The sequence below is a fragment of the Octodon degus genome, unplaced genomic scaffold, assembly GCF_000260255.1.
Source record: "Octodon degus isolate 3935 unplaced genomic scaffold, OctDeg1.0 scaffold00374, whole genome shotgun sequence".
In the NCBI taxonomy this organism is placed as follows: domain Eukaryota; kingdom Metazoa; phylum Chordata; class Mammalia; order Rodentia; family Octodontidae; genus Octodon; species Octodon degus.
In genome coordinates, this window is record NW_004524950.1 from 522,430 (window position 1) to 533,034 (window position 10,605).

The 10,605-nt window shown below is 36.4% G+C and overlaps 1 protein-coding gene and 1 non-coding gene across 2 annotated transcripts in view; both read right to left on the reverse strand.

Annotated features, from left to right (window-relative positions):
• Positions 1–10,605, reverse strand: part of LOC101564457 (transcriptional protein SWT1) — a 98,949-nt gene that overhangs the window by 38,667 nt on the left and 49,677 nt on the right. Inside the window, 3 exon segments of the mRNA XM_023708485.1 lie at positions 2,824–2,972; positions 7,569–7,707; positions 9,805–9,965. Coding sequence (XP_023564253.1) covers positions 2,824–2,972; positions 7,569–7,707; positions 9,805–9,965 — 449 coding nt within the window.
• On the reverse strand, positions 1,255–1,361 carry LOC111814605. Its single transcript, XR_002819549.1, has one exon. It is a non-coding gene; the product is annotated as a U6 spliceosomal RNA (small nuclear RNA).

Here is a 10,605-nt window from a genome sequence, read left to right on the forward strand (position 1 = left end):
AAAAAAAAAAAAAAGAAATATTGAATAAATTATCCAGGGTCCCTCAGAAGGCATTTAAACAGGATTTAATCCTTGGTAACCTACAAATAAGGTTATGAAGTATCTCCAAATTAAAAGTAAGAATTACCCTTCTTTATTTTCTGGAGCAAAGGAGGGGGGAATCCTTTCCATTTCTGCCTTTTTAAATAAAATTACATGAAAATTCCAGCTGAGGTAGACAAACACAGGATGTTTCAAGTAGTAACTAACACAAGTATCAAGTGTCAAGGGAAAAGAACTAATGAAGATGCTATATGATTTACCACTCAACATTATCAATCTCTTGCTAATAGAATAACTGAAAGTTCAGAATCCTGAAAAAATAATTGATTAAATGTATGATAGGCAAGATATATATGGCAGGCATATAATCTAATCAGCAACACTAAAATTTAATAATACATTGTCATGTTAGCTCTTATCTTTAGGTTTGTAACTAATGAAAAGAGCTTAAAATTTGATAATTATTCTATCTCCATTGATCCTAAATTTTATTTTATTCTCATTAATTTTCTTTTTTTAATTTTTTAACAAATATGGAATATAGGGACTAGGGATTTGGCTCAGTGGTAGAAAGCTGGCCTAACAAGCTGGACACTCTGGGTTCAGCCCTCAGCAGCCCCCTAAAATAAAAATAAAAATATGGAACATAGAAATACAGTGATGGGGCTGGTGAGATGGCTCAGTGGTCTAAAGCACCTATTTAGAACAAGCTTAGCAAAGCACAGGGACCGCGGTTCAGTCCCCAGCACCAAATGCCAGCCAGCCCTGCCCCCTGGTGGGCTGAGCTGGCCACACACACACACATACATACAAACAAAAAATAAAAAAAAAAAAAAATTAAAAAAAGAAAAAAGAAATACAGTGATATGAGACAGAAGCCTAACGTCCTAAGGGAGCAAAGAGCAATAAACAAAGCCCAAGGAGAACTGTTGCCTCTCTTGTAAATTCCAGCAAGCTGCGAAACAAGGCTACAGATAACAGCTTTTCATGCAAGTATCCTGTCTGGTCTTTGATCCTTTGCTTGGGATGCTATCATCAGCTAGCACTGTGTAAACTTAAGAGTTAGGTAAATGCCAGAAGGCAGTAGAAAGAGTAGTTTGTGTTCACAAAATTAGTTATGCACATTTTTAGCCTGCTTTTAGCCCTCCATAAATGGGAGAAGTTTCCATGGCTCGGACTCACTTACAGCAGGACTAAGCTGAGTGAGACCTCTGAGACTATTAATGTGTCACGAATTTGCGTGTCATCCTTGCACAGGGGCCATGCTAAAGTTCTTTGTATCGTTCCAATTTTAATACATGTGCTGCCAAAGCGAGCACTACTCTCAATAATTTTAATACATACAAAGACAGTTAAGCTTGTATGTATCGTGCGTTTTCTATCCAGTTCACTTTGCTTCATTAAAGATATAATTTAGCACTCAATTGTGATAGGAAAGGATACAGTGTCTATTTCAACAAACCCAGCAGTAATACTTTCTGTTCCCAGGTCCATTCTGCCCTACTAATAGTGTTGCACTTCCCTGAAGAAAATCAAATTATCAATGTTTCTGTTATGAAAAGCAAAAGATCAAGCCAGGAATGATGGCACACACGTCTAATCCCAGCACCCTGACAAACTGAAACAGGTTTATAAATTCAAGCCAGTATGGGCAATTCAGCCGGTAGTGTGAGATTTAACACCATCTCCAATAGTAGATTGGGGGCTGGAGATATAGCTGTCTGAAAGCCCTGGTTTAAAAAATAAAAAGCGTTCCACATTTAAATCAATTATTTCCTCAAAAATAATTACATTTTAGATACTCTCTTTTCAAGAAATTTTTTACTCAACAACTATTACTAAAATTAGTATCAGGGCTGGTGAGATGGCTCAGTGGTCTAAAGCACCTACTTAGAACAAGCTTAGCAAAGCACAGGGACCGCGGTTCAATCCCCCAGCACCACATGCCAGCCAGCCCCGCCCCCTGGTGGGCTGAGCTGGCCACACACACACACACACACACACACATAAATAAAACTTTAAAAAATAAAAAATAAAAATAAAATAAAAAGTCTGAATAAGGTCTATCTAACGATTACATACCTGTAGTTACATAAGGTATTCTTCCTTTTAAGAAAATGCATGTGGAAATATTTATAGGTAAAAAGCTATCATCCCTGCAACATATTCTCATATAGCTCAGAAAAATGTGGATAGACAAACACACACACAAGCAGGTAAGCTGATAGGGAAAGCAATTGTGATAAAATGACAACCTTTGAGGGAATCAAGGTAAAGGATATAATATACTGTACATGGGAATTCTTTGAACTATACTTACACACCCTTTTTTAATCTTCAAGTATTTCCAAAGAAACAAACAACAACAAAAATCAAAGAACATGATGGTACCATTGGGAAAAAGTTGATTCAGTCAAATTTGAGAGATTCTTAGTATCTGCATGTTCAAAGTCATTTTCTATTTGATTTTTGGTGCATGTAAGATTGATTGACTGGAATATAACAGCAGAGATGAATAACTGAACAGCAACATATAACTAACTTTCTTCTACCCATAAATGAAGTAATATAAATTTCCCGTAACTCCTGTGACACTGCTTCCATGAAAGGGTGTTTCAAAACTCTTTATGAGTTATACTTCAATTAGCTGAATAGCTAATGCATTCAGTGTTTATAAAAAAAATTAGATTTAAGTTATCCTTCATCTACTGTTGTCTGCTAAATACATTTTTAGAATGTGTATGACTAGCCGCTCTGCATGGCATTCCAAAGACACCTTACCTCTGCAAATGTTTGTAGTAGTCTGCTTACTTGACCAAAGGCCTGCGGAAGGACACCATCATAATTCGATCTTATACTGAAAGCATGCAACAAGCTTTTAGAATCTTGAAGCAAGAACTTCACAGTTGTAAAGTCTACTGCATTATTAGCTGGTAAGAAATAATTAAGAATGAAAAATACGTATGAATGAGTATAAAACATAAAAATGACACTGGGATGCTAATTTTTAAATTTAGGTAGAGTATATATATTTACAGTTACATACCACTACTAATTTAGCTCTCTGGTATAAAAAGCAACAAACAGACTTAGTAACAGACAAAATTCTATGAGTATGACACAGGTATCTACTTTCAGGAGTTCCCTAAACACAGACAGTTGAAAGTAAAATGACAGAATATCACACATTTAAGAAACAAGAGATAATCACAAGTCAAACCACAACTGAGGTTCTTTCTTTGTTGCTGTTTTGTTTATTCAAAACGAGTTTCACTGTGTAGTTCAGGCTGCCAGGCTAGCTGGCCCTGAACTCACTATGTACTCTAAGTTGTCCGCAAACCCATGGCAATCTTCTTATATAACTCCTGTGTGCAGGGATTGTAGGCATGTGCCACCACACCTGGCCTAAGGCAGCTTCACACTCAGATTACTACAAAGGCATCAGACAAGCCATACATTAGTGGCAAGCATGCAAGTTTCTGGACTGTCATAATCAACTCAGTTACCATGTAGTGATCTACTTTCAATTCTATTACATGAGATTTATTATATTTTTGAAATAATGTAAACTAAGAATGTGGGAAGCAATGAGAAGCAAAAGAAGCTAGCAGAATAACAACTTTATCTTAAGAAGCTAAAAAAATGTCTATATTAAATGTTCAAACTAGCTAGGAAAGGTGGCAATAGTTTCAAAGATTTAAAAAGTTATGAACAAGGGCCAGCCTGTTAGCTCAGTGGGCTAAAGCCTACTTAGGCAGAGCACAGTGGCCAGGGTTTGATCCCCTGTGAGATGAATAACTGAACAGTAATATATAACTTTCTGCTACACATAAATGAAATAATATAAATTTCCTGTAACTCCTGACACTGCTTCCATAAAGGGGTGTTTCTGGACTGTCATAATCAACATGCAAGGCATGTGGGGCCAGGGATCGAACTCAGGTCTTTGTGCTTGCCAACTATGCCTCTGAGCTATCTCTCTAGCCTCCATATTCTTAAATATTAAAATGGCTTTTCATTGGGACTGAGTAAAAAAAAAAAAATCCACATATGTGACTTACTCAAGCAGAACTTGCTTGGGAAATTCTTAAAGTTTAAATGAAATTACATTTCCACACGTAATCCTCAATATTCAGAAACTGTAATGGGATGCTGTTTATAGCCAGGGCTCAGCAGGAAGGGGAGGAAAAAGGAGGCAGAGAGACAGACTAAAACATTAGGTAAGCACTAAATAGGACCAGGGAGAAAGCTCAATGGCCTTAGCACCTGCCTGGCAAATGTAGAGTCCTGAGTTCGATCCCTGGTACCGCAAAAAAATAAATAAATAAATAAATAAAAAGCAAGCACTAAATGGAAATGTCCTCCAGAAGAGGATCATAGCTTGTCTGGACAACCTAGTAAGACCCCACATGAAGGAGAGGAGGGGAGGGGAGGAGAAGAGGGAGAAAACAGAGCAATTTATAAAACCAATGGTTATTTATAATAACGTTAGTATGGATAACAAAGTCATAAAAGTTACTAGTCATTTTCCACACAATTTCTATGAATTGACTTGTGATTTTTCTAATTCAAGCTTATCTTAAAAACTAGGCACAGTTGCATGTGCCAATAAACCCAGCAATTCAAGGAGGATGAGGCAGAAAGATCACAAGTTCAAGACTATCCTGAGCAATTTGACAGGACCTTGTCTCAAACCATAAAAAGGGCTGAGAATATGGCTCAACGATGCAGCACTTACATAGTGTACATATGGGTCTAAGTTCAATGCCCACTATAAAGAAAGAAAAAAATAGGAGGTAGTTTCATAATCCCTTTACACCTTCTTTACAAGTCTTTACAAGACTATGTACACAATGACTACAAAAATAACTTTTTAGCACAAGATACATAGGGCCTGGCAAACAGCTCAGTGGACTAAAGCACCTGCTTAGGCAGAGCATAACAGCCAGGGTTCGATCCCCAGTGTGCCGTGCCAGCCCCACCTCCAGGGCACGCTGAGACAGCAACTGGGACTAGGCATGGTGGCGTACAACTGTAATCCCAGCACTTGGTAGGCTGAAAACAGGAGGATCACTATGAGTCCAATCTCCCATACAAAGACCTTGTAGACCCTGTACTAAATACAAAAAAATAAATAAATAAATAAAAATACAGTCAAAGCATCTTCACTTCTCCCACTATTATCAAGAAGAGTTGCTTCCTACCACCTCTCTCTCAGCTGAATATAAGAGCAGATCACTACCCACCAACAGAAAAACAAATAAATAGAAAACAGCAACTGGTTTCATTTTTTGAACTAACTTTATTCAAGATCTCACACAGTCTATGGACTTCTTATAAAGACTGAATTATGTCTCTAATAGAAATGTGAAAAATGATTCCACTCACTTAATAAAAGCTCCATTAAAGATTTGCCTAGGGCTGAGATAGCTGAGTGGCATGAGTGCCTGCCTGGCAAGCACAAGGTTACATGTTTGATCCCTGGTACTGCATGCCATGCTGGCCCTGGAAGCCAGCCCTGAAACCAGGCATGGTAGTGCACACCTGTAATCCCAGCGCTGAGGAGGCTGAGACAGGAGGATCTCTATGAGTTCAAACTGTGTAGCAAGATCCTGTATCCAAAAAAATGAATAAAAATAAACAGAAATAAAGATATGACTAAACGGTTGTCGTGCATCTCTTACATATTAATATTCCTAATACTTAACTTTTATTAAACAAAAATAACATAAATGTGTCTTTCCTTTAAAAATTGCTAAGTTCAAAAACTAAATACCCAAAAGCAACCAGGGATAAGACATTAAAAAAAAAAAAAAACTATGTGCTTTAAATCTCCTAGGGAAAAAATTTAAAGCTATAAGATATTTTCAAAGCATTTACACTGTCAGGAAAGTAGAGAATAAGGCTTTTTTGTTTCCTATTGTATATACTTTTTCAGTAGATTTGGCAAATCTCTTTTATCCTTCATTACCTGGCTTTAAGCATACTTCAGTGGTCCTCTTATTCAAGCCACCAGTTATTTTTTAGAGACAGATTAAATATATTTAATATAAAACAATATGCAAAATACAACACTTAATGTGAAGAATATGAAAAACATGGATGAACATTTAATGACCTTTAAAGTCACTTGGTCTTGCAAAGTTACACAACAACACACATACATTAGATATAGATGTATTACTCATCTCAATGTTAATTGTTTGATAAAAAAACACAAGCTTTAAAAACGTTAGATTAATGCTTTTTACTTTTTCTTTTTAGCAAAGAAACTTTTTCATCTTCTACATGGAGATGAACAAAGTGGGGGAAAAATGCTGCCCCAGCTAAGATTGGGCATGAGGGCTAAGGCACCACCTGCAAGGCTCGCCTCACAAATCTCTACCTCATACATGTAACAGCAGCAGCTTTTAAAGAATCAAACATTCTAAGCAGTACAGTTTAAAATCCACCACCTCTGATTCATGGCAGTCTCTTCCAGTTCTAAAATTCACTATGTACAAAAGCCATAGATTTCCTACTCTTTACCCATAAACTTAAATAGAAAGCTTGATACATTTAGTACACAAAATGTACTTAAAAGTTTGTGTTAAGCACAGTGAGAAATAAAAAAAGTATTCTATTTACATACCTAAGTACGCTGTGAAAAGTTTTATAAGTTTTCAAAATAAATTTCATTAATTCTTTTTAATCTTTTATTTATCTGGTACAGGGTCTCACTGCACAATTCAGACTCATACTGACCCTCCTGTCTCAGCCTACCCAGAGCTTGTATTACAGGTGTGCACCACCATGCTGTTTCAGTGACCAGCATGGCATGCCTAGGGTTCCAGAGCAGCACAGCATGTGGTACTGGGGATCAAACCCAAGTCCTTGAACTGACCAGGCAGGCGCTTAGACCACCGAGCTATCCCTTCAGCCCCAAACATCACTAAAAATTATAAATTCAACTCACCTGTGCCCACAAGAGCCAACTGATCTCCATGCACTCAGACCCCAGCAAGCTATGCAGCACATGAAAGAATGGACACAAGCAGAGCAATGGTAGCCAGGCTGGGGTTGGGGCTGGGAATGCTACTCCTGGCACTGCTCCTACCCACGCAGATTTACTCAAACCAAACTGCTGCCATGGCACCTTCAGTTAACACCTCCCAGAATACTTCTACTATCCCAAATATAACTAATGCCACCACCAGGGCAGGCAGTGGTGCCCTGCAGTCAATAGCCAGTCTCAATCTCTCTATTACATCTGTACTGTCAGAGACAGTGCTCAAGAAATGCTCAACTTCCCCATCTTGTAAAAATTACAAATTCACACTAAGAATATCAACAATATAAGTGTGGTCATATTCTCTAAGAGGTATATATACATTTATCCAAATGCCACAAATGCCATTTAGATATTACATATAAATCATGAAGAATTGACAAATTTTTCATTAATTCATCATCATATCCCATGGAATATACCTGCTGATTTAATATCACACTGACATAAATAAATTAAATAAATAAAAGATGCATACCTTTACAAAGATTTTCATATAGACTCTCAACGGTTAAAAGTAAGTTCTTTTCCATAATTAATCCAAATACAGCCAACCAATGTTTTTTAAAGCACTGTAATAAATGTATTAGAGTCCATGGTGGTTTCAAGTACAGCATCTAAAGAATATATTATAAGAATTAGCCTCTTGGATTTACTATTTCTATTATTTAAACATACTTATTTAAAAACTCCTACACATATGTCTGGATAAAATATACTGTAGTTAGCTCAATTCTTTTAAAGTAGAAGATGCTTTATTAAAAGCTAATCATGATTAAAAAAAAAAAAGGATCCTGTGCCAGGCCCATATGCAGTCTGGGCTGTCCTCACGGTAGCAGGTGTTGGTGTAGGATGTTCCTTTATGTTCTTCCCTATTTTACTGAGTCAAAGCTCACTCTGTGGAGCCAGGTTCTCCCTCACGCTTTGCTTTTCCTTTTTCGAATAAACTTTATTACTGCTTAACAACAACAAGAAAAAGCTAAGCATAATCTTAACATATTAATCTCCTTACAAAATATTTTTGTAAAATTCATGTTATTATTAATCGTTATAGCTTCAGAAGCTATAAGTACAAAAAGAAAACGAGTTCTACTCAGAGAGAAAGTCCTTTTAACAAGCAAAAGCTACTCGGTCCATTTTTCAGTATAGCCACTTCAATGAGGAAATCAAGCTAATCATTTCATATACCTGTGGGGAAAATCTACTAACAGAAAAAAACATGTCACCACATGCCAACATCTTTTTCTAAATCATTTGTATTTCTTTTTTAAAACTCTTTTAATTATTTATTTATATTTGGTACAGGGTCTCACTACACAGATCAGACTTACAGTGATCCTCCTGTCCAAGCCTCCCCAGCACTGCACGCTCAGGTATACACTACCACATCCAGTTTCAGTGGCCTGCACGGTATGTCTGGGGTTCCAGGGCCAGCACAGCATGCAGTATCAGGGATCAAACTCAAGTCCTTGCACTCGCCAGGCAGGCACTTAGACCACCACATTATGTCCCCAGCCCCTATATGTCTATCATAAAATATTCAATTTAAATCAACATTCCAGGGCCAGCCAAATAGCTCAGTGGATTAAAGCGTCTGCTTAGGTAGATGCAGGGCCTGGGAGAGCGAACCCCAGGCCTGCAGTGCTGGCCCCACCCCCAGAGCACACTGAGACAGCAATTGAGACTGGGCGTGGTGGTACATACCTGGAATCCCAGCACTTGGAAGGCTATAAACACAAGGATCACAATGAGTCCAATCTACACAGTGAGACCCTGTACATCCCTATACACCCTGTCCTAAATACAAAAAGAAAAAAGAAATCAATACTCCTAGAATCTTCAGATCAATCTTCGTTTTTGATTCCATACTTGACAATATAAGTAAAAGCATAATAATGGAAAATATTGGGGCCGGGGAGACGGCTAAGTAGAATAAGCGCTTCCCTGGCAAGAACAAGGGCCTAAGTTCAATCCCCAGTTCCACCAAAAAAAAAAAAAGGAAAATATTAAGAATCTCATTCAATAGCTGTGATAGAGATATAAGCTACAACTGATGGGCTATAATGTTTCTCTTAGCTCTAAAAACATCAAACATTAAACTGAACTTTGGGGCCGGGGAGATGGCTCAGTGGAATAAGTGCCTCTCTGACAAGAGCAAGGGTCTGAGTTCAATCTCCAGTTCCACCAAAAAAAACAACTCTCTAATAAAATAAATAAAAATAAACAACTTTTAGGGTCACTATTGATAAATCTGGTGTTTCACTGAACTCCAGAAGATACTGAAGGAAATTCAAAATATATTGGTAATATCATCAATTTATACTCTGATTCTCAGATTTGTATGACATAAGAAAAAATACACACTTCTCTTGCTGAATGCATATTGTTTAGGGTAATTCTTTACATCAGCTATTTTTATCACACTAAACAAGCAAAACTTTCCTGGATTCAATTTGTGTTCGTGGGACCAAGATGTCTGACACACATGAGATGCATTGTAAATAACTGTTGATTGAAAAAAGTCAACAGTAATGTATAATGATACTATACCTTAAGAAATGTCTATCACCTAATTTTGAGTTATTTTAAGAACTGGGAGATAAAATTTAATGGCACATACATTATTTATAATGAACCTTATTTGTTTTATACACATCTCATAAACTAATCTTCAGTAACAAAAAAGAAACTTTCAGTAGAACTAAACTAATCACCTCCATCCAAAGGTTCCCAAAAGCAATTTTCATTTCTGTTTCTAATATTGAAGACAAAGCTGTTCCAAGAGATCTTTCAAGATCACACATAATGTGTTCAAGTACAATGGACAATCCAGAATGTACAGATTTTTCCTCAGAAGTCTCTTCAGGTTTTGTTTCTTTAAAACAAAGAGTTACAAGTTTTATTTAGGACACTAGTGGTATTTCATATATAATTATAAATTAGTATTTCTACTACCTAGAAAACAAACAAAAGTTTAACTTTAAAACAGTATTTAGAAACATATACCTCTTAAAATGCAACATTAATGTATCACTGTAGCCATGCTTTATCTTTTTGTGAAAAAGGGTATTAACACTAAACATTTTTACTGAAATGAAAATGTAGAAAATGTATGTGATATTTTAACTACATCTATTATTTTCAAACTAAGAAAAATTGCCCAAATTCAGTGGACTAATTTATAACAGGAAACCAGAAACCATGCACCAAAACACATTTTCTTTCAGAATTAACGGATTTCTAAATTTAGCCCTCATCAATAAACTTTTTTTGAAAAACAAATCTCATGGTTTAATCATATTCATGTCCTACCCCTTTAATACAGGTTTTTATTAATTTAATTGATAACAATTTTTTTATTTGAAAACAACTGTAAATTTCTTAAGGCAAAATCTGTAATATCAAGTAGCTTATCTCTAAAATTATAAATTGAGGATTTTAAATGCAATAATATGATTGGCAATCTAAAAACATACTATCCCTAAAGCCATCAATCAGAATATTGTTACTCTTCC